At 42.7% G+C, this 24,208-nt stretch overlaps 2 protein-coding genes across 8 annotated transcripts in view; one reads left to right on the top strand and one right to left on the bottom strand.

The window, feature by feature from the left end:
- Nucleotides 1-11,303, top strand: part of PDE7A (phosphodiesterase 7A) — a 113,026-nt gene extending 101,723 nt beyond the window's left edge. For 2 of the 6 annotated variants that reach the window (XM_061438875.1, XM_061438876.1), the window contains exon 13: nt 2,148-3,981. In XM_061438875.1, coding sequence (XP_061294859.1) covers nt 2,148-2,356 — 209 coding nt within the window. In that variant the 3' untranslated portion in view covers nt 2,357-3,981. Of the gene's footprint in view, nt 1-598; nt 2,013-2,147; nt 3,982-5,116; nt 5,321-8,196; nt 9,451-10,949 lie in introns of those variants that run through there. The other 4 variants (XR_009740831.1, XR_009740832.1, XR_009740830.1 and 1 more) reach the window with 4 other exon arrangements.
- Nucleotides 10,113-24,208, bottom strand: part of MTFR1 (mitochondrial fission regulator 1) — a 60,478-nt gene continuing 46,382 nt past the window's right edge. For both annotated transcript variants that reach the window (XM_061438878.1, XM_061438879.1), the window contains exons 5-8: nt 15,974-16,209; nt 13,455-13,722; nt 12,647-12,815; nt 10,113-11,674 (exon numbers count right to left, since the gene is read on the bottom strand). In XM_061438878.1, coding sequence (XP_061294862.1) covers nt 11,606-11,674; nt 12,647-12,815; nt 13,455-13,722; nt 15,974-16,209 — 742 coding nt within the window. In that variant the 3' untranslated portion in view covers nt 10,113-11,605. The remainder of the gene's footprint in view (nt 11,675-12,646; nt 12,816-13,454; nt 13,723-15,973; nt 16,210-24,208) is intronic.

Below are 24,208 nucleotides of genomic sequence, written 5' to 3'. Positions count from 1 at the left end.
ACAAGTGGTTGGACTGCTCATAAGTCCAGGGTGCCTCCCGACTCTGTCTGTGGCCCCGGCCTGAGTACTGTTACTGGGTGCTTAAGACCTCAAAGAATCCCAGGGAACAGAGAGCGTGGAGAGACAGCTAGTCTGTTGGATGGGAGAAACAGGATGCAGATGCTCTGAGCCGGTTGGAATGGTGGGAGAATCAAAGAACAGGGATCCAGGCCTTCCAGTGGTTAAGAATTTGCCTGCCAATGCAACAGGAGAAGCCACTGCAATGAGAAGCCCCAACCACAACTAAAGAAAAGCCTGCGCAGCGACAAAGACCCAGCACAGCCACAAATTTGTTTTTTAAAAAAATTTTTTTTAAAGGCTGAATGATACTCCATTTTTAAAAAAGAAAATGGATCCTGTGAAACCAGTGGTAATAAAGTCCTACATTTGGGTACAAGACCCCAGCTGCTCATGATCTGACTGCGGCACCTAGAAAAAGATGGGGCTCTGGGCGCAGGATCAGCCAGACTGGGGGTATGAGGGTGGCTGCTGCCAGAGGCTGAAATGCTCTCTCACCACAGTGGTGATGTTTTTCTCGTGTCCTGTCTCTCCTCACCAGAACATTCCTCGTGGCAGGCACATCTCGACTATTCACTGCTGAGCCCTGGCCAACCCAAAGCAGTGCTTGGCATAGAGTAGGTTCTCAGTTAACTCGTGTGGAGGAGATGGGAGACCCGGAAGAAAGCTGTGTTTCCAGTATCGGCACTGCTACTTCAGAGACCAGAATTGGTACACTTAAAATTCAACCATCAGACCATATGTGACTTTTCTGATTAAAAGTAGTGGGCGCTAACTGCTTTGCTTCCATGACATTTAAAAATATATATATTATTTGGCTGCACAGGTCTTAATTGTAGGATCTTCAGTCTTCGTTACAACACGTGGGATCTTTACTTGCACCATGCAAACTCTTTATTGTGGCGTGTGGGATCTACTGCCCTGACCAGGGCACGAAGCCAGGCCTCCTGCATTGGGAGCACAGACCAGCAGGGAAGTCCCACCACTGAGACTTTCTTGTTGGCTAAGTGGACCGTGTGTAGTTTGTGGTCCATAGAGTCTTTCCCTGAGAAGAAAGTTTTAGAGATGAAAAAAATTTTAAACTGTTAACAGTGATAGAATTTGAATGTATATTTTCGTGTCCTTGATCAAAAGTTTAGGAAGATGATGTTATATTTGCTTTTGTTAAGGTGTTTCCTAGGAGGCTTCTTCCACCCTGTGTAAGATACTGTGTAGTATTATTAAGTCAGATACAGTGTGGGCTCGAGTACTGTGTAACCCAGAGATGCAGGCTGTCCTGAAATCGCCTTTCCTTTTCTGACTGAATTAAGGGAGATCGGTGGTATGAGCTGTCCATAAAGTAGGCCTAGTACACTTCCATCTTCACTTTAGTGATGGTTTAATCTTTGTTCTTCTTAGACTTGTACTTGGTGTCATGTTGTTGTGTAGTTGCTAAGTAGTGTCTGACTCTTCGTCACCCCATGGGCTGTAACATGCCAGGCTCCTCTGTCCGTGGGATTTCCCAGGCAAGGATACTGGAGCGGGTTGCCATTTCTTCCTTCAGGGGATCTTCCCAACCCAGGTCTCCTGCATTGGCAGGCAGATTGTTTATCACCAGGGAAGCCATGGTGTTGTGAGTTTTGGCTTTATAAATTCTGAGGTATCAGTACATAGAAGCTGCCCTATGCTCATGATGAGGGGTGATGATCACCCCCGACTGATGGCAGAGCTGCTGCACCTCGGTTCCGGTCTCGTCACCCGCAGCCCAGGAGACCCCCTTAGCTCTAGCAGTCTTGCGGGAACCAGCCCTCGGACCCACTGAGCTCTGCTGCAGGGCCACCGCAGTTTTGCTGAAACATTGATAGAAGGATGTGGTTGGTGCAGCTGAGAGGAATCATCAGCAGAGATGTGCTGCGTTTGTCAGCTCACCTTCACTTCAAGTTTCATTACGTTGCTTACATAGATTCTTCGAGAAGGTATGTAAATTTTCACACATGTCTAGAAAAATAAGAGCTAGATAGTACTGGAATAGGGCTTAAGAGAGTAGACTCTGTATTGACATTTGAAAGTTTCAGAACACACACAGAGGCCTTTTCTCCTTGTTTCCTCAGGTTTTATGACCTATCTTGTGGAGCCTCTGTTCACGGAATGGGCCCGGTTCTCCAATACCAGGCTGTCCCAGACGATGCTCGGACACGTGGGGCTGAACAAAGCCAGCTGGAAGGGACTGCAGAGAGAGCAGCCCAGCAGCGAGGACGCTGATGCTGCATTCGAGGAGTTGAGCTCACAGTTATTACCTCAGGAAAACCGGTTACCCTAACCCCCAGAACCAGTGGACAGATGCCTCCTAGAGGTTGTTAGAAATGTGAAACGGGGTCTTGAGGTGAGAGAACTTACTCTTGACTGCCAAGGGAAATGAATGATGCCAGCATTATTTATTTCCAAGATTTCCTCTGTTGGATCATTTGAACCCACTTGTTAAGGACAAGACCCGAACCTACAGCAATATGCATTTGGCTTTTTGTGGGAGACCTTGAAGAGGCGCAGCGCCTGGCAGGAGCGAAACGGAGGGAATAAGCGAGGAAGTTTTTGCAGGAAGGATTGCAGTGGCTCGTGTGCTCTTCGAAGCATCATCGTGAAGCTTGAACTGAAGCCTTCAGCAGAAATCTTCGGAATTTAACCAGCATGATGCAAACAGTGTGTATCGGTACCTTCCACTGATTCTGTCGGAGAAAATGGAAATGTGAAGTGCCCAGTGTCTGCACCTCTGGCAGGACTCAATGTTTACAAACCAACTCTTGAAATATTGGTTCTCAATTTGCCTTGGAGCATGATTGTGAAGGAACCACTAAGAATTCTGAAGATCAAACCTAGAACTGCAGCTCTTTCTCCCCCTCCCCCGGTTTGCCTTTTTTTCCTTTGGATGCCACCAAAGCCTCCCATTTGCTCTGGTTTATTTCGTGCACTGGAGACTGAGCATTTATCATAGAGTGCCGCCGAGCTTTCACTCCAGTGCTGTTTGGCAATGCAATTTTTTTTTAACTTTGGTTTTTAATTTGGGGCGGGCGGGGCAGAACCCCAGTGTCCTAGCTGTGTGATGATTCCGCGGTGAAGACATTGCATGTTGTCTTCACTACTGTACACTTGACCTGCACATGCAAGAAAACAAAAAAAGGTGGAATGTTTCAAACACCATAATCAGCTCAGGGTATTGCCAATCTGAAATAAAGTGGGATGGGCCAGTGTGTCCTTCAGAGCAAGGGTACTAAAGTCCCTCTCGCTGCAGGGAGTGAGAGGTATGTCGTGTGTGTGTGGATGTGTGTGTGGGGCACGCTCGTGCATGTGTGACTGTGCATGTGTTCTATTTATCCACGTGGCAAGGATCGGAGACGTCGGCTTTTATTTATTATTGTAGAATGTGACGTAGTGAGCAGCCACACGTGGGAGGGGAAGGGAGGTCGGCCGTGAGAGATGATGGCTCCAGACGCCAGATGCCTTAACTATGCACCAAGCTAAGTGACCAAACTTCTTGTTTTGATTTGAAAAAAAGTGCATTGTTTTCTCGTCCCTCCCTTTGACGAAACGTTCCCCTTCGACGGGCCTTTTGATGTGAACAGATGTTTTCTAGGACAAAAAAAAAAATCTAAGGACTAATTTTAAATTTAACAAACATTCCACTTTTGTAATTTGTTTTAAATTGTTTCATGTATAGTAAGCACAACTGTAATCTAGTTTTAAGAGAAACCGGTGCTTTCTTTTAGTTCAATTGTATTTCCCTTGTTACTGTAAAAGACTGTTTATTAATTATGTTTACAGTTTGTCGCAACAGCCATTTTCTTGGGAGAAAGCTTGAGTGTAAAGCCATTTGTAAAAGGCTTTGCCAGACTCATTTTAATATGTGCCTGTTGCTGTTCACTTTTGATGAATAAAACCTATCTTTTCACATTTTTATCTTTGATATTTACCTTATAAGTCAGTCTGTGGGAAAGGATAAGGCAAAGTTACCAAGAACTAAGCGTCCACTTCTTGATTCTAGCCCTGGCTCACAGGACTTGCTCAGGTGTCGCTGGGTGCAGGCATCATCCTGTGAGCTCACCTGTCACCTGCACTTCACAGGTGAGATGCCGAGGCCCGGGGCATAGATGGCTGAGTCCTCACAGCCCGGAGAAGTCAGCTCTGAGCCCAGTCTTTGGTCTCACCTGTCACCTGCACCTCACAGGTGAGATGCCGAGGCCCGGGGCATAGATGGCTGAGTCCTCACAGCCTGGAGAAGTCGGCTCCGAGCCCGGTCTCTGGTCTCCACAGCCCTTTGTTCCCACGGCGGGAACCTCAGGCCCTCGTGCAGGTACCAGAACACCACTTGTGTTGGCATTTTTAAAGTCAAGTAATAGGAAATGGCCACCTGATTCTGCTTGACTGGTTTCAGTGTAAGAAAGGCACCACTGGGCCTCTCCTCGGTCTCCCCAAGCCCGTTTCATTGGAAGGGGTAAGTGTAAACTCTGAACGCAAACATACTGTCATCTACTGTCATCATTTGCATAGAAGAGTGAGGACCAGTAGAAGTACAGCGTGAGCCAAGTAGGTGATTGTCGATTCTGGAGTAATCACATGTTTTAAAAAAAGATGAAATTTATTCCAGCATGTCTAGAATATTCTATCATTTAGATATGTAGCCACAAAACAAGAGAAAAAAAAATAGGTAGCCATTATTAAAAAGCGACTATTGAGATGTTTTGCATTCTTTTCTCTGTTACCAAGTCTCTGCAATCTGGTGTGTCCTTGACGCTTACAGCACATCTCAGTTTGGGCCAGCTGTGTCTCAGGTGCCCGGTCTCCACGTGTGGCTCGTGGCCACCACGCTGGACTGCTGGGTGCTGAAGTCTGATGGAGGCGAATCTGACACACTCTGTGTGGTGAGGAAACTTGCGACTCACAGACCTAGTATGACAGCATGTGGAGAGCAGAACTGTCTCACAGCAAACTCAACTGCAACCAAACTCACAGAAACTAATTGCTTTTTTCCCGTTAGTAGTTTAATTTACAATGAGAAAGGTAACTATCAATCATTCTTTCATTTTAGGCAGATCTCCTTGGGAAGCTAAATTACAATCAGCTGGTTACTTGCGCATGGATTCCGAGCCAGGGAAGCAAGGTCCCTCACGCATCCTATAAGGAGGCGCCGACTGATGCTCGTGCTCGGGTGGACCGTGGTTCCCTGGACGAGGCTAGAGACTGAGTCCCAGGAGCTGCATCTGCACGTCCGCTTGACTGGCATGTCTAGTAGGTATGTCAGACCCTCAGCCGCAGGCGGCCTGGGCTCCGCCTGCCAGGCTATGCTTGCTGCTGCTTATCTGACTTGTGTTTGATGTTCAGAGGAATATCCTATTTCCATTCTCGAGGGAGAGACACCTGAGTGTGCTCCCGTTCCCTGCCTACGGGTAAGTAAACCCACGGCAAAGATATGTGTTGTTACATATATGTGGGACGAGCGTCGACAGCCCTGCTTCATAGCACCTGTGTATTCTTGAACATTGATTTTTCTAGAAAAATTTGAGGAAACAGTACAATAATTCAGAAAACTTGAGGAAATAGGAATTTAGAAGATCACATTTTTAAATAAGTATTATGGAAGGGAATGCAAAGTTCATATGAATTTTTAAGATAAAATGGGAGACTTCAAAGGAATTGTCGAGCACTGTAGCAGATTGCCGGGGCCCTGGGGCAACCTTTAGTGCTGGGGGCAGCACCTCTGCTATAGGCTCAAGGTCCTCAGAACATTTTGGTAAGCCTTAGCTTAACAAAACCAAACAAGCTGGTTCCTGGTCAGTACTTGTATTCTGTCAATGCGGTGCTTTATAATGATCTTCTTAATATAAAAGTAAAAAATGTGTTTTTAAATTTATTTAATTGGAGGCTAATCACAGCACTGTAGTGGTCTTTGCCATATGTTGCCTGGGGAATATATTTGTACTTTAGGTACAGGTTAGAGGTGCTAGTAACTCTGAAGATTCCTGTAATGGCCTCTCTTTCCAAAAAGCATTCTTAACTCTTAAAGGTTTCAACTTTAATTTTCACATCGGAGGTTCACAGTGTTTTCACGTGTACTGTTTTTTTAACGTGTAAATATTTTGTTTAAATCTTTTCCCAGTTAATGTCTCCTTCTTGGGCCAGTGACCGATGGCTAATACGCATTCAGTACTGTTTTTAAATAAACGTGATATTAATCACCATGCTATCAGCATATATTTGAAACACATAGTTGTCCAGATGCGTGCAGGACTTAGCCTGAGCCATTCCTTGTTGGCTGAGGATTTGCAGGCAACCTGTGTCTTCTGGAAGGCCCCCCGGTGGTCCCTGGTCTCCAGTGGGGGGTGGCCACTACTGGGAGTGGCCACGGGTGCAAACAGCTGTCTCCTCCACCTTCTTGTCTCTTGTGCTCAGCATTAGTGCAGTGGCTCAGTCGTGTCTGGCTCTGCAACCCCATGGACTGCAGCACTCCAGGCTTCCCTGTCCTTCACCAACTCCCAGAGCTTCCTCAAACTCATGTCCATTGGTGATGCCATCCAACCACCTCATCCTCTATCATCCCCTTCTCCTCCTGCCCTCAGTCTTTCCCAGCATCAGCCTTTTCTGATGAGTCAGTCATGTGCTCAGCATAGGACAGACTGGCATAAACTGTGCCATCAGTGAATGTTGAACAAATTATTATGAATAACCTGGTATCGTGTTTCCTTTTTAGCTGTCAGTCTATCACTATGCAGTTTTGTTGATACTAGTCTATGCTGCATCTGTGCCTACAGCACCCGAGCTCCTGCTGTGTGCTGGGCGCTGCACTGGATTTGGTACAGTGTTCAAATTGACAGAGCATGGCCCCCAACCTCAGAATGTTTGGGTGGCAGTGTGTGGAAAGCATCTGTTGTATGACATGGTGGGTTTCTGTCTTGTACAAAATGAATGGTTTCATTGGGTAATAATGAAAATGATACCATTTCTAGTAATTACTGAATGTTATTAACATCCATGACTGGTAAAATTAGTTTTCAAATTTGATTCTAAAATATGTTTTAGATGTTCAGTATGATACTTTTAGTAGAATTCTAGCTTTTATCACAGTATCTTTTTTTTTTTACTTTCATAGCGGTGTTAAATTGTCCTGAACCTATTTTAAAGTCTGGTAGGTTGTACGAGAAAGAGAACACCCATTTTTAATATTAGATTCTTTTTTAGTTCTAATTTAAAAGTGAAGCACAGCAAACTTACTAGGCTATTGCAAGTTTTACCAGTCCCATCAATAGTCTTGTGAAGAAAGTGCATCTTCTATTATGTTTAAGCCGTGTATTATTTGAGATTTTTTAGCATAAATTTGAAGTGTTTCTTTATTGTTGAGCCATAAAGCAGTGGTCCCCAACCTTTTTGGCACCAGGAACCTGTTTCATGGAAGACAGTTTTTCCACGGACTGAGGTTGGTGGTGGTGGGGTTTCAGGATGATTCAAGTGCATAACATTTACCATGCACTTTATTATTACTACATCAGCTCCACCTCAGATCATCAGGTATTAGACCCCGGAGGTTGGGGACCCCTACTGTAAAGAATCAGGAGGGTGCATGATATCCCAAGGTGCTTTTTATCTTTTGAAGAAAGTATCATAAAGGAATATGATAAAATAACTAGCTGAACATTTGCAGAGTTTTAAAATTTCCATCTAAGAATCCTCACAGTACAGGGGTTAACTTTTTCCACAGTAGGGAATGGTCTCAGGTCACTGCGAGTTAACTGGAGCTTTATATTGAGGATTCGTGTTCATGAGACAGACTAATCACTTAAGTGTAGCTTTTTGCTGCACCTGCTTCTTGCCACTCCTGCTTCTCTTGCAGCCTCTTCTCTACCTTGGAGTGTCTGCTTGGAAAGGCAGTAAACATTTTTAAAGCATTGTCTTTATGGCTAGACAGACTAGGTTTAGTCTTCTGTCACCTCATCTTTTGAGTGGCTTTCTAACCTGTAAAATGTGTCTCAAAAATGTACTGACACATAGTTCAGGCCGAGTCATTGTCCTTATTCATTTCCTCATCGTATTTTGTATAACTGCTCATGGGTACAGCTGTTCCTTGTGACCTGCTTACTTGAGCTCTGAGTACTGAATGCACCCCTCTCTCTCCAGGTTTCTTGTTCAAATTCCCGAGGGACAACCTGGACCAACTCAGGAAGGCTGATCCTGGGCCCCCGACCAGCCTCTGCCTTAGCAGGGGCTCCCCTTGCAGAGGGCCGTCTGCTCTAGGTCGAGGTTAGAGATGCGACGGTCTCGCGTGCTGTCCACCCTCATTGAACACCAGGTTACATAGCAGCTTGCCGCTGCACCTGCTTCTCACCGTCTCTCGTCTTCTGATAGCAGGCGTGGCTGGCCAATGAAGAGGGACGGCTCTTAAGCCACGTGAGTGGAAAGCTGTTCATACCTCTAGTAAAATCGCTGTTGTGAAGCGTGTCTTTCTCCCCCAGATTAAGGCTTTTGCCAGCATGGAAGAGAACAGTTGGGAAGCGCGGGACTGCCCTGTAGCAGCCACAGCTGTTTGGGATGGAATGGGAGGCACTATATGGATCATCTTAATTACCTTCTTGATCATGTCTAAATTCCACCCATGTTACTCTCTCAGCTTTGCGGGAAGGAGCTCTCTGACCTGTCAAAGAGGCTGGAGAACCTCCCAGGGAAAAGAAGTCTGAGAAGCTCCAGCCAGAGGAACAGTAAGGTGTTCAGTCCTTACAAAGCAGACTAAGGACAGCAGTCTCAGGGAAATATCTAAGATTTCTGGATCCTTCCTTAGGTATGCTGTTTTTATTTCTTATCCTCAAGTGATTGCTCTGGTATCAATGAAGAACTACCCTGCTTACAAGATTGATAAGGAAAAACTAAAACGAATGTTAAGAAACAGGCTCAGTGGAGTAGCACAGAATACTGACTCCAGGATGAGAAGAGGAGACAGGACTCAGGAGAGGCTGAAGATCGTGGGGAAGACTGACGGTAACAGGCAGTGACAATAATGCTGGCTAAAACTAAGTGCCTCCTCCTGCCTGGCAATCCCAGAGCTGTTGCTGCTGGGTTCACGCCTGAAAGTTTAAACTTTTATCTGCCAGATCTAGCCCACAGAAAGAACTTACGTTTTCAGAGGAGTTACTAGACAATGGTTTTTCCAGCTGTGTGTTTCCAGTAGTTGTTACCTCGTGTTTCCTTCCTTCCCCACCAAGATGCAGACTCGCAGGAATTCACACAGCAAGAGGATGGGATGCTTCTGCAGAAGGGCCTGCGACTGGGCAGACAACCAGGACTGAAGACTGAGACCTACCCCTCCACCCTGGCCCGCACACACGGACCTTGTCTCCTAGGAGAAAACTGTCTGCTGGGAACCTTGTGTAAAATAATGTAAGAACTTACTTAGTACTCTGCTATTCATAGAATGTGTTCAGAATGCTGCTTTTAATCCTCATAATTTCCTGAACTGAGCATTATTCCCATTTTAAAAACAGATGTGCCTGGGCCAGGATCACATATACATATCGTGTTTTAACTCCCAAGTCCAGGGCTCTTTGACTCACATTATATATACAGGTGACTCCTGAACACGGGTCCACATATACGTGGACTTCTTTCAGTATTAACACAGTACCTGTATTTACATTTATAGATTTTAAGTACGGAGGGAAGCTTGCATTTGACCAGAGGTCACAAAGTGTGGTCTCAGAAACTAAAGGTTTGAGCCTTGAGTCTTTCCCAGCTGTTCCAGGTTCCTACCCACGCTTGGGTGAGTTGTCAGTTCTTTTGCTGTTGAGGCAGAAATAGCAGTATGGTCTAGGGTAGGTGGAGAGAGAGTCCCAGAGGTGGGTTCTAGGCTCGAGAACCCTGAAGAAACTCACACACCTCTTTCTGTTTTAATGCTGAAGATGAATGAAAAAGGTGACATTTTAAGCAGTGTATTTCCACTTGGAAAATGCAGAAAGCAAATTATTTTAAAGTTGCATGTACAACACAGAAGAAGTTTACCTACTGTGGAAGAAAAAGCAAAAGCATTTATATAGGCATGATGGTCCAAGGAAAAGAAAAGTTGCTTTATTTCAAAACAGTAAATTCCTGATTTTGGAGCACTGGCTAAAAATTCAATTACTGATACAAATATAAATATTTCTTAGGTCAAAATAAGTATATCAGGTGAATTTCCTGAATTTATTTTAAAGGCAGAATTTTTAAACCATAGAAAACAATTAGAAACAATGTATGTCAACAACATGTGTAAAATTAAGCCACAGTTCAAATTTAAGCTAAACAGCCAAACCATGAAAATTACCTCAACTAGTATTAGCTGCTATCGTTTAGAACATTGCACATCATTTCAATAACTTAAAAGTGAATGTATCTTCTTCATATCTCCTAATCGCCCTGGGAAGTGGAACTTTTTCCCCGACTAGATTTAAATAATAAGTCCAACTATTTACTCATGGTAGGAGATTCTGGATAACTATAGCTGAGTTTAACAGAAATAATATAGAAAATCATGAAGATACATGAAGCATTTAGAAATGACGACTTCCTTTGAAGTCCTAGATGAGAAAGGAGGGCCTCCACTTCCTGACAGCACCTACGGGTTATGCTGCTACATGGTGGAACTCAGCAGAACAGCGGTCTGACTGACCCATGATAAGCAACTTACAGGAAATTCTGTCGCCTATTCAGTGTTTAATAGACAAGTATTTATTAAAAAAATTTTTTTAACTCCATTATGCTGACATTTCCATAAGTGTTAACTTAGCAACAAGTCATCTTTATTAAACTGAAAGAAAAAGATGGTACATTCTACTTTTACTTTAAAAGACATTTAATTCAATAGTTTGATTGCTCACTATTGAAAACTACATTTTCTTCCTCAGAACTGGGCGGCACTGAGGTGGAAACAGTTTTCATGATCCTTGACTTCCCCTTAAAGGAAAGTATTACGGAATTTCAGCAGCGAACATCATCTGGTTTCTACTCAAACCCCACCTCCAAGAAAACGTGAGAGAAAATCTAAAAGTTCTGTTCAAGGCAAGAAGAAATCCAAACGCAAACATTTTACTCCAACAATTTGGATATACCAGCTGCTCCATTGCTGGGTAGGAATGATTATCAGCAGCCTTGTCACTGCCATCGCTAAATCTTATATCCTGTTGTATATCCAAATACATGCACATAAAATGTGTACAGATAAATTAGTGTTCATTAAAAACTCACATCTATAAAATGTCCTTCCTTTGTTCTGAAATCTATGTACTGTTTTCCAGACTGGAAACCTAAACATCTTGGCTACACATTAAAAACATGCTGGAATGTACATACGCTATGGAAACTTCAGAACTGACCTTCTCTTAAAAGCAAACAAACCTAGAGTGCTTTTGTTACAGCATCATCCTCTAATGAGACCTAAAAGGAGACCACTAAGTTCTAAATTCAGGTATTTACCAAACAAACAGTGTTGATATCTACTAGCTGAACAGCCCTAATAAACGAACAGCTGAACTTCAGATAGTCTTTCTCAGCTCTTTGTCTATTAGGAAGTTGAAGCATTTTCAATTAAAGCCTTCATTTTTCCAGTAGACTTCAACATGTGTGGACCAAACTAGAAAAGAAACAAAAAAGATACAGGTTCATGTAACAGCAATGATAGCCCCCTCCCAACCATGGACCACAAGGTATGTTCATGAAAAGCCAAGCAGCCCGATAGTATTAAAATCATTATGTTTATAACAACCTGTCAATTCACATCAACAGTGAGAAAGATAGCAAAATTACTCCCTATCAAACTGTAGTCATCATTGCAAGACCCTAGCTTAGTCCAATTTTACTTCTTTTAATAAAAGAAGGAAGATACAGAGTTTCCTCTTCAGTGTCTAGGGTTTCAAAGATGCTAGAATTTCTAGGATATCTACTTCTCTGGCATAGATAAACTCATCTCCCCAGTGACAGTAACCTGAGGAAAGTTAAAGTGAAGTCGCTCAGTCGTGTCCGACTCTTTGCGACTTCCATGGAATTTTCCAGGCAAGAATACTGGAGTGGGCTGCCATTTCCTTCTCCAGAGGATCTTCCCAACCCAGGGACTGAACCCGGGTCTCCCGCATTGCAGTCAGGCGCTTTACCATCTGAGCTACCTGAGGAAAGGGAAGGTCTAAATTAATATTTAAGAGCTTTCATTAAGTCTGCTCAGTCTCCACCGCTGCAGGGCCCACAGCCTGCAAGGCCCTGGTCAGATTTATTTCCCCTTTATAAGAATTTCATAGGTGCCCTAAGAGAATGACCTTTCCTTTCTACATCACAACATTTACACTATCCTTAGATGTAAATTTTATTGTCATGATTTTCACTTCATTGTGCTTCAATATAAACAAACAGCATGGGAAATTTAACATAGGAGATACCCAGGGTTAGCTTTTACTTACAGAAGAGCATCAAGAGGGAAGCAGTCTAGCTGGCGTTAAGGACTAATTCCTACAGCGCGTCCTTTTGCATCTTGCAGACGACCAGCTGAGTGTCTTGTGCAGCAGTGGCCTGGACCACAGGCTGCACTAAGGAGAGAGGTCTGCCCAGTACTCACCAACACTCTCTCGGAGGTGGCCTCTGATTCAGACTTTTGGATTCCTTTCTCAGCTTCACCTTGACTATCGCTTCGATACCGATAAGCAAACTTCTTTTTCAGCGCCTCTGCTATGAGGGCAGCAGGGTCAGCAGCATCTGCCGGCTTGGGCTTTGTGTCTTGTTCTGACCTTAGAGAAGTGACGAGAAATCAAGGGGGCATTGTGGTGCTGACAGCATGGCTCTAGCAGCAAAGACACCCAATAGAGACACTGACGCAGTGAGGTGGGAGCCCTAGATTTATGGCCTCACAAAACAGCACAGAGGTACCCAGGGAATAGCTCCTGTAAGGAGCAGAGACTGCAGGCTCCTTCAGGGCAGTCAGGGTTCCCTCCTCCACAAGCCTGGGCCCTACCCTAGCAGGCACACAGCACAGCCTGAGGGGAGAATGACTGCACAGTAACAAGGCTTCAGAGGCAATGGGGGAGAAATGAGAGTGGCCTGCGGGTGTTTGTCCTGCTCTCAGTTAACTGCATACAAGAGCTCCTGGAGGCTTATCTTTTTTAAATTAAAAACCCAAGAGCTATTCCAGTAGTCATGCTATAAAACAAAGTTCTCAAGAAGCTTGGTGTATGTGTGTGCTCAGTCGTGTCTGATTGACTCTATGTGACCCTATGGTCTGTAGCCTGCCAGGCTCCTCTGTCCATGGGATTCTCCAGGGAAGAATACTGGAGTGGGTTGCCACTTCCTCCTCCAAAGCAGCTTAGCAGTTGCTTATAAAAGGCATAGGAAACCAAGGGAAGTGGGCGAGAAGGCAGATGTCTCCTCACCTTTTTACCGATCGCAGTTTCACGCTGTTCATGTCTTTCAGGATCTCCAGCATGTTGGGCAGGTCTGTTTTCTTTGGACTGTTCTTGACCGGGGTCTTCCCAGCAGAGGCGTTTCTCCGTCTTCGCTCTTTTATCAGATCAATAGCAGAAGTGCTCTGCTGGAGCCCCGGTGAGGGGAGGGGAGGCGGCGGCGGAGGGGGCGGCAGTGGGGGCGCTGGCGGGACGGAGGGTGCTGCTGCGGCGGCAGGCCTGGTGGATTCTACGTCACCTACAGAAATGAGGGGCAATCAGTTTAATCCTGGTGGTAAGAGGCAAATAAAATATTTTAAAAGTAGAGTTATGTTAAGGACTTTATACCTGAAAGCAGTAACCTTAAAAAGAATCTCAGTCACAAGTAAAAAGGAAGTTTCAGTTACTTGCTTGGAATCTAAATGCCTGAATTTCAGTCAACGGTATCATTTAATCCGTCTCCAGATGGAAATGTTCCATTTAACAGGGTGCTTTTGTGATATCAAATGTTCAGGTCTGACTGCTTCACGCTGTGCAGCTACTTCTAGCTGAAACAGCATCTGGACTGCACACAGAACTGCCTCCAGTAGGTAGTCTGACAGTTTAGTACTAGAGTAAATAGCTGTCGGATACCTCTGTGGTTCATTTTAAGTGTATTTACATAGAAGGTAAGCATGAACTATGCTATGCTATGCTAAGTCACTTCAGTCGTGTCCGACTCTGTGCGACCCCTTAGACGGCAGCCCACCAGGCTCCCCTGTCCCTGGGATTCTCCAGGCAAGAACACTGGAGTGGGTTGCCATTTCCTTCTCCAGTGCATGAAAGTGAAAAGTGAAAGTGAAGTCGCTCAGTCATGTCCGACTCTTAGCAACCCCATGGACTTCAGCCTAAGAGGCTCCTCCGTCCATGGGATTTTCCAGGCAAGAGTACTGGAGTGGGGTGCCATTGCCTTCTCCAAAGCATGAACTAGAGAATGTAAACTGACCAGAATGAGTTAAAAGAAGTTTTAGATTTATTGAAAAAAATTGAGAGAAAAAAAAAATTACAGTTAATTCCCCAAAAGAATAAGTAACTAAGAGTTACAGTGGTTCTAAAATAAGGACCTAAAAATCCATCTTTCTGCAATAACTAGAGATTAGAGAGTTGTTTGGGTGCGAACTATATTGATTAGTTTATTCAAGGGAGTTGGGTTGTAGATAGAACATCTAACAGACTTTCCTAGTCTGCCAGAAGAGGGAGGTAAAGCCAAAGAGAAATTTATCAGTAACTTATAGGTTAAACAGAAAAGGGCAGGACTTTGGGTTTTCAAAAGTCACCTGTAGATTTCACTGAAGTAACACCAGGTGCCTGGAGTACATTCACCCTGCCCATCGTGGCCTGACCCAGGTTTGAGGAGGTTTCCGTGTAGGTTACATTAAACTATAGGACCACAAGCTAAGTGACTCAGAGGTGGAATAACTATCCTTTACCCTTCAGAGCTGTCTTATACTGAATCTCGTCAAGACTCAGGAACACTAGGAAAACCACCACTGCTTGCCAGCAGATTAATAAACTAGGATTTCAAGGCTATGGTTTTTTCTCCAGTGACAACGCAACAAAAATAAAAGCAACACTATTAGACCAGAGTCAGAGGCCCTGAATTCAGTTTCCACTCTGGGCAAGAGGGAGAGAAATGAATATTGAACAGCTACTTTGCACTAAAGATACTATATATAGTTTCCACATTTACTCCCACAGTAACTCCACAACATAAGTAACTACTATCCCAGTTACAGAGCTTTATGCTTGCCTCAGGACACATAGGTAACTAAACACACTCAACTCTCTCCGGGCTGTTTTGCAGTTACCTCCTCCAGTCTGATGTGAATGGTGCCATTATCACAGACAGTGAAGCTCCCACAGCAGACACATGAGCAGTGTTCACCTTTATCAGTGGATGTATATTTTGTGTTTCCAAAAATACACTCATCATCCTCTGACAGTATTAAGATTGTTCAAAACAAACGAAAACCTCTTAAACTTGCCTGGGTCCTGTACCGGACCATGCAGGGGACAGGCCCCTAGTTTTCTAGCAAGCCCAACAGCTGTTATTAATTCACTTCTTTTTAAATTTTTAATTGTACTATAGTTTATTTATAATGTGTTAGTTTCACGTGTGTAGCATACTGATTGAGTTATATATATGTATGCATACTGGGGCTTTGCAGGTGGCTCAGTAGGTAAAGAATCCGCCTGCAGTGCAGGAGACACAGGTTCGATTCCTGGGTTGAGAAGATCCCCTGGAAGAGGACATGGTAACCCACTCCAGTATTCCTGCCTGGAGAATCCCATGGACAGAGAGGAACCTAGAGGGCTACAGTCCATGGGGTTGCAGAGAGTTGGACACGACTAGAGAGACAGAGCCCACAAATATATATATTATATATATATATAATTTTTTTCCCAAGTGAGTGGTATGCCCCCCGCCCCCCGCCCGCATTTGCTGGCTGACAACTGGAGGACTCACAGACCTGCACTGAGGTTCTGCTGTTCCTGGAGGGTCACGATCTTGGCAATCTGAGCTCTGAGGGCAGCAAGCTCACTTTCAAGGGCACAGATCTTCTGCAGCGCTTCCTCATTGGCCAGCGTCGAGGTCTGCAGCGGAGGCTCTTCTGGAGACAGGGTGGGTAAGGATGGCTGCCTGCTGTGGGGCTTCTCAAAGAAAGGAAGATCATCCTGAAGGGTTGGCCTTGACCGGACCTCTATCCTGCAAGGACAGAAGTTGGCTGTCACAGGCTTTGAGAGGGCTATGAAAAATTGTCACTTCAAAGTTAATCAGAACATAGCAGAAGAGAACATCTGAGAGCCACTTTTCAGGCTGACCTTACATAAAACCCCTGCTGTAAGTTTCAAGACAACAAAGCACTTGTCAACCTGAAGCAGATCCACACCAGGCCAGCTTTCTTGTTGCCATCATTCTTAATTTTTATCTCTACATTTTATATTCAAGCCCATACTATCAGGAGGCATCACAGGTTCCAGCAGTGTCTTTGCTAACTCTTGTTTTGGTGGCCTGAACTAAGATGATGCAACTTTTAATGCTCTTAAAGATGGTAAACTAATTGGTTATAAATGACAACCAAAGCAGTAGTCCATTAACTCTTCCTCAAGGTCTTTTTTTTCCACATTTCCATGTCAGTGTTTTCCATATGTGATAAAATATACCAAACTATAAGACATACTGTAACAATATGAGCCAAACTACAGCATTAGACACTAAAAAGGAGTGGTAGGGGGTGGGGGGGGGGATAATTGAACTCATGCAGTAATTATATAGATGGTCTGATTTTCACTTAAAGGTATTCTAATATGCACTGCACTGAAGCTCCATATGGAAGTCTTCTGGGGTTGAGAACAACATTCAGATTTCTTTTCAACTGTCAATTTGTGTATTTATCCATTTCCTACTATTTTCTACAATTAGGTTTTTCTGGCCTCTAAGCCCTTTTCTCTTTTTTCTTCCTCTGGCTTTACTGAGGAATCACTGACAAATACTGTATGTATATAAATACTGTACAGCATGATAATCTGATCATGTGTATACACTCTGAAATAATCGCCACACCCAAGTACATCCCAATTTCCCTCACAGTCTCATGTGGCCATGTGACTGTGAGTTTTGGCTAACCGGACTGTAAGCCACCTGGGAAAGCTGCTTGGAGGGCAATGACTTGGTTCCACAAGAAAAGAAGGCCTTTCATCTCTAGCCCCACCCGTTATTCCTCCTCTCCTGAGAGCCGTGAGTCACCAAGCCCAGAAGCTAATGCTGATGGGAGAGCCACAGCTGAGGATGCCCAAGAGCCTGGCGGGTGGTTCCTGGGCACACAGTGGAGCCACTGGCAGCTTCAGACTGTCTACTCGGGGGTTTCTGACTTGAGAGGAAAATAAACTTCCATCACCATTATTTTGGACTTCTCTGTTAAATGTAGTCAAAATCCTCTTGTAACATTCACCAACGTTATATCCTATTTTAAAATAGTTCCTTTAACTGTATATTGCTATTTTTTGCTTGAGAAATGAAACAATTCATTCTTCCTTGTGTTTGAATAAGTAAATTCTTGGACCTTTAGCATTTGGTATTTTGCACTAAATTCAGGTGGTTTTCTTCATACCTAATCTTGATTATACCCTGTTAAACTATCACATATACAGGATGGTTGCAAATTGTTTTTTATAGTATTTTTTACAATATTATTAAAAATATTTGGAGAATAAATGTCCTAGTTACTACCTAGCCCTACTTTAGCTTACCTGGTAATCAACTTTAATAATACTAACCTTGTTCACTTTCATTTGGCATATTTTTGGGGTAGGGAAATATATTTGGCTTGCAAAAAGCTTTAATTACCATTTCCTTTCTAAGCCCTACACTGGGAAGAAACAGGTGATAAAATGTTTAAAAAAGTAATGATTGCTAAGTCACTTCAGTCGTGTCCGACTCTGTGCAACCCCAGAGACCGCAGCCCACCTGGCTCCGCCGTCCCCGGGACTCTCCAGGCAAGAAAACTGGAGTGGGTTGCCATTTCCTTCTCCAATGCATGAAAGCGAAAAGTGAAAGTGAAGTCGCTCAGTCGTGTCCAACTCCTAGCGACCCCATGGACCGCAGCCCACCAGGCTCCTCTGTCCATGGGATTCTCCAGGCAAGAGTACTGGAGTGGGGTGCCATAAACAAACATAAAAAATTTAAAAGAAACAATACCAATGCTCTGATTAAATACATTAATAGGTTCTTTGAAAGATTATAGAGATTAGATGCAAGCATTCTAATCAACCTGCATTAAGAAAATAATTTGACATTAAATTTTTAAAAAATCATTGTGGCTTTTTGTTGACCCGAAAATTCTGATTTCTACCTACCTTTCATAAAGAAGGTCAGATTTTGTTAACCATCTCTATACAGTAAATTACAAGAAGATACAAATTATTCTGTCTACTGAGTGAAGTTTTTTAGGGGGAGGATACTTAGAGTAATTTCATTTAATCAGTACAATGTCAAATACTCTAATATACTTCAACTATATTCTTGACAACTCGTTAATGTTTTTAATAAAACATTTTAAAACTTTTAAAATACTATTTTAAAAATACTACTTCTTGAAATAACTAAGGAAACCATTGATAGATAGGATATTGGCAAAGATATAATTTTAGTCTTCAGAACAGATGTGAGTAAAACATGGAAATCTCAAATACAAAAGTATCATACTTGTTCAAAACAACAGTGGAGAAATAGGGAAGACTAGTAGGAATAGAGACTGTGAGTTTAAAGCAGGAAATCAGAAGCAGAGTGTTCTCAGAACAGAGGACAGCCAGCCCTGCCACAGGCATCGGGGCGGCATACCCGAAGGGGTGCAAGTGGATGAAAGTGAACAGGAGACAGAGCGCGCCTGCAGGGGAAGACTCAAGTCTACCCTTGACCATCTCCCATGAAAGTTATATTCTGCTTTGTTTATTAAAACTTACCTAAATGAATGAACATTTTATTGGGAGTGGAAGTGAGGATGATGGTTTGTTTTCACATTATGTATGAGTGCAGAGATTTCATAAAGTCTGTATCATAATAGCAAACAGAGATAAATTTTGAATGCCAGAATCTTGAGTACTACATTAAGCAAAAAAATGTTGTAATAGCTTTTTTCAGGAACTAGTAGTCACTTTAGTAGTGAATATACTCTCCTAGATCACAGGACCCAAAAGTATTACATGCTTTTCAGTTTGTTTGAAAATGTTACCATTCAAGTAAGCCAATCGTCAAATCCCACGAACATTTCAATACCCAGAACTGGAACCAGATAACATGACAATTTGGATTAAGAGAGCAACTACAAGGCAAAACAGTTTCCTTTACGATGTCTTCTGGGCAAGATACAATCAGAGAGAATTAAATACTGAAAAGCAAAGGACAGTGTTTAAGAAAAACAAGCATCTACCTCTCCCAGTAAAATTTCTACAGATGAATTTAATCCTTCTGTTTCTCCATCTACTAGAACTAAGGGTAAGCACTTATTAATCTTGAAAACTAGTGTGGCAGGCTGAAAGAAAAAAAGTTTAGGACCTTTAGGAAGAATATTTAAGTAACAGTGTCAGATCATCTATATTTTATGTGTCTATACTATTTTTATAACTTTGGTATACTCTCTACATTTATATTGTGAAATACTGTCAACAGCTATAGATTCAGACAAAATAATTCTAGGAAATGTGGAAGTTTAAGTGTGGATTTTTAGACGCTAAAAAAAGTAAATAATCCTGAAATGATCATATCCTCTTGAAGACACAGGAAGATTCGACATACAGAGAAGCCTGAAAACCAAAGACATAAAAAATAAAAAGTTACTCTGTAATATTCTTGTGTATGAAAAACCTTAGGTTTTATGAAAATTCTGACAAGTCCCTGACTTTAAAATTATAAACACACACACCTTTTTCCTACAGATATGTTTTATAAGACAGTCGACAAATAACTCATTCTCAGAACCAATCTGTTTTGCCATCCTTCAGAGGAGAAGGCTATTAAGAAATACCGAGGAAAAAGTAATTCAAACTAAGAAACTAAGGGTTTTTTAAGCTCTACTAATCAAAGAAAATTCTCAATTAAATATAATGTACCTCTAGGATCCTTTCCCCTTATCTAGCAGTGAAAGCTCAGAATCTGAGATTTTTTCAAATTAACCCAGTGGTATTCCCCAGGTGACTTTACTGAGCCTCCCTCACTATTTTGAGAGAACAGTATAGAAAAGTACAAAAACATACTCTTCTGTCAACAGGATACAGGGGGTAGGGTGGGGAAGCTGACATTTTAGTTCACTGAAAACACACAGTTGGGTAGAAAGAAAACAGTATTTTCCAAGTGAGCATATAGTTGGAAGACAACTAGATCTATCTAAAAAAAAAGCAACTGGACCAGGGAAATTATTTCAAAGGAAGTAATCCATGAAAGGACTTACAGTGGAGGACAGGCATGACTACTGTGGGGCTACAGACAGATGACTCAGTTTAGTTCAGTCACTCAGTCGTGTCTGACTCTTTTTGAAACCGTGAACCACAGCTCTCCAGGCCTCCCTGTTCATCACCAACTCCCCGAGTTCACCCAAACCCATGTCCATTGAGTTGGTGATGGCACCCAACCATCTCATCCTCTGTCGTCCCCATCTCCTCCTGCCCTCAATCTTTCCCAGCATTGGGGTCTTTTCCAATAAGTCAGCTCTTCGCATCAGGTGGCCAAAGTATTGGAGTTTCAGCTTCAACATCAGTCCTTCCTATGAACACCCAGGACTGATCTCCTCTAGGATGGACTGGTTGGATCTCCTTGCAGTCCTAGGGACTCTCAAGAGTCTTCTCCAACACCACAGTTCAAAAGCATCAATTCTTCAGCTCTCAGCTTGCTTTATAGTCCAGCTCTCACATTCATACATGACTACTGGAAAAACCATAGCCTTGACTAGACGGACCTTTGTTGGCAAAGTAATGTCTCTGCTTTTCAATATGCTATCTAGGTTGGTCACAACTTTCCTTCCAAGGAGTAAGCGTCTTTGAATTTCATGACCGCAATCACCATCTGCAGTGATTTTGGAGCCCAGAAAAATAAAGTCAGCCACTGTTTCCCCATCTGTTTGCCATGAAGTAATGGGACCAGATACCATGATCTTGGTTTTCTGAATGTTGAGCTTTAAGCCAACTTTTTCACTTTCCTCTTTCACTTTCATCAAGAGGCTCTTTAGTTCTTCACTTTCTGCCATACGGATGGTACCATCTGCATATCTGAGGTTACTGTTTCTCCCAGCAATCTTGATTCCCGCTTGTGCTTCTTCCAGCCCAGCGTTTCTCATGATGTACTCTGCATATAAGTTAAATAAGCAGGGTGACAATATACAGCCCTGACGTACTCCTTTTCCTATTTGGAACCAGTCTGTTGTTCCATGTCCAGTTCTAACTTGCTTCCTGACCTGAATACAGGTTTCTCAAAAGGCAGGTCAGGTGGTCTGGTATTCCCATCTCATTCAGAATTTTCCATAGTTTGTGGTGATCCACACAGTCAAAAGCTCTGGCATAGTCAATAAAGCAGAAATAGATGTTTTTCTGGAACTCTTTTCCTTTTTTCCATGATCCAGCAGATGTTGGCAATTTGATCTCTGGTTCCTCTGCCTTTTCTAAAACCAGCTTAAACATCTGGAAGTTCATGGTTCACATATTGCTGAAGCCTGGCTTGGAGAATTATGAGCATTACTTTACTAGCGTGTGAGATGCATGCAATTGTGCGGTAGTTTGAGCATTCTTTGGCATTGCCTTTTTTGGGATTGGAATGAAAACTGACCTTTTCCAGTCCTGTGGCCACTGCTGAGTTTTCCAAATTTGCTGACATACTGAGTGCAGCACTTTCACAGCATCATCTTTTAGGATCTAAAATAGCTCAACTGGAATTCCATCACCTCCACTAGCTTTGTTCATAGTGATGCTTCCTAAGGCCCACTTGACTTCACATTCCAGGATATCTGGCTCTAGGTGAGTGATCACACCATCGTGATTATCTGGGTCATAAAGATCTTTTTTGTACAGTTCTTCTGTGTATTCTTGCCACCTCTTCTTGTTATCTTCTGCTTCTGTTCGGTCCATACCATTTCTGTCCTTTATTGTGCCCATCTTTGCATGAAAAGTTCCCTTGCTATCTCTAATTTTCTTGAAGAGATCGCTAGTCTTTCCCATTCTATTGTTTTCCTCTATTTCTTTGCATTGATTGCTGAGGAAGGCCTTATCTCTCCTTGCTATTCTTTGGAAGTCTGCATTCAGATGTGTATATCTTTCCTTTTCTCTTTTGCTTTTTGCTTCTGTTCTTACTAGACAGATGACTTCTCACTAGACAGATGACTAGTGGGATTTAACACCTATTCTTGATTCTGTTCAACAAAATCCTCTTGTTTTGTATTTTAAAAGCTAGATCTTCCTATAAGTGATATTTAGCAGAAATTACCCTTGACCACAGTACTTTATTGATATATATTAATTAATTGTTAATGACTAGTACCAAATAATTTCATATTGTTCATGAACAGTATGAAAAGACAAAAAGATGACACTAGAAGATGAACCCTCCAGGTAGGTAGATGGCCAATATTCTACTGGGAAAGAGCAGAGAAATAGTTCCAGAAAGAAGGAAGTGGCAGGCCCAAAGCAGAAACAACACTCAGGTGTGGATGTGTCTGGTGGTATAAAAGTCAAGTCCTATGCTATAAAGAATAATACTGCATAGAAATCTGGAATGTTAGGTCCACGAATCAAGGTAAATTGGACGTGGTCAAGCAGGAGATAGCAAGAGTGAACATCGACCTTTTAGGAATCAGTGAACAAAAATGGACAGGAATGAGTGAATTTAATTCAGATGACCATTGTATCTACTACTGTGGGGGCAAGAATCCCTTAGAAGAAACACAGTACCCCTAAAGTCAACAAGAGAGTCTGAAATGCAGTACTTAGGCACAATCTCAAAAACAATAGAATGATCTCAGTTCGTTTCCAAGGCAAATCATCCAACATCACAGTAATCCAAGTCTATGCCCCAACCACTAATGTTGAAGAAGTTGAAGTATGTAGATCTATGAAGATCTACAAGACCTTCTAGAAAAATGGAAGTGTTGGTCACTCAGTCACGTTCAACTCTTTGTGACCCAATGACTGTAGCCCACCGGGCTCCCCTCCATGGGATTCTTGAGGCAAGTATAGTGGAGTGGTTTGCCATTCCCTTCTTCAGTAGATTTTCTCAACCCAGGGAAACCTGGGTCTCCCACTTTGCAGGCAGATTCTTTACCATCTGAGCCACCAGGGAAGCCCTGGTACAAGACCGTCTAGAACATCAAAAAAGATGTCCTTTTCATCACAGGGGATTGGAATGCAAAAGTAGTAAGTCAAGGAATACCTGGAGTAACAGGCAAGTTTGGTCTTAAAGTATAAATTTAAGCAGTGCAAAGGTTAACAGTTTTGCCAAGAGATATGCACTGGTCATAGCAAACACCCTTTTCCAACAACACAAGAGATGATTCTACATACAGACATCACTGGATAGTCAACACCAAAATCTGATCATATTTTTTGCAGTGGAAGATGGAGAAGCACTATCCAGTTAGCAAAAACAAGACGTGGAGCTGACTGTGACTCAGATCATCAGCTCCTTATTGAAAAATTCAGGCTTATATTGAAGTAAGTAAGTAAAACTACGAGGCTATTCAGGTGTGACCTAAATCAAATCCCTTATGATTATACAATGGAGGTGTATAGATTATACAGATTACAGATTCAAGGGATGAGATTATAGATATACAGATTCAAGGGATGAGATCTCATAGAGTGCCTGAAGAACTATGGACGGATGTTTGTAACACTCTACAGGAGGTGGTGGCCAAAACCATTCCCAAGAAAGAAATGCACAAAGGCCAAGTGGTTGTCTGAGGGGGCCTTAAAAATAGCTGAGAAAAGAAGCAAAAGCCAAAAGAGAAAGGGAAAGATACACCCAACTGAATGCAGAATTCCAGAGAATAGCAAGGGGAGATAAGAAAGCCTTCTTCTTAACAATGCAAAGAAATAGAGGAAAACAATAGAATGGGAAAGACTAGCGATCTCTTCAAGAAAATTAGAGATACCAAGGGAACATTTCATGCAAAGATGGGCACAATAAAGGACAGAAATGGGATGGATGGAACAGAAGCAGAAGATAT

This window comes from Bos javanicus, chromosome 14 (assembly GCF_032452875.1).
Source record: "Bos javanicus breed banteng chromosome 14, ARS-OSU_banteng_1.0, whole genome shotgun sequence".
Taxonomy (NCBI): Eukaryota; Metazoa; Chordata; class Mammalia; order Artiodactyla; family Bovidae; genus Bos; species Bos javanicus.
The sequence above is the reverse complement of the archived record's forward strand: the minus strand, read 5'-3'. Positions and strand labels throughout refer to the sequence as shown.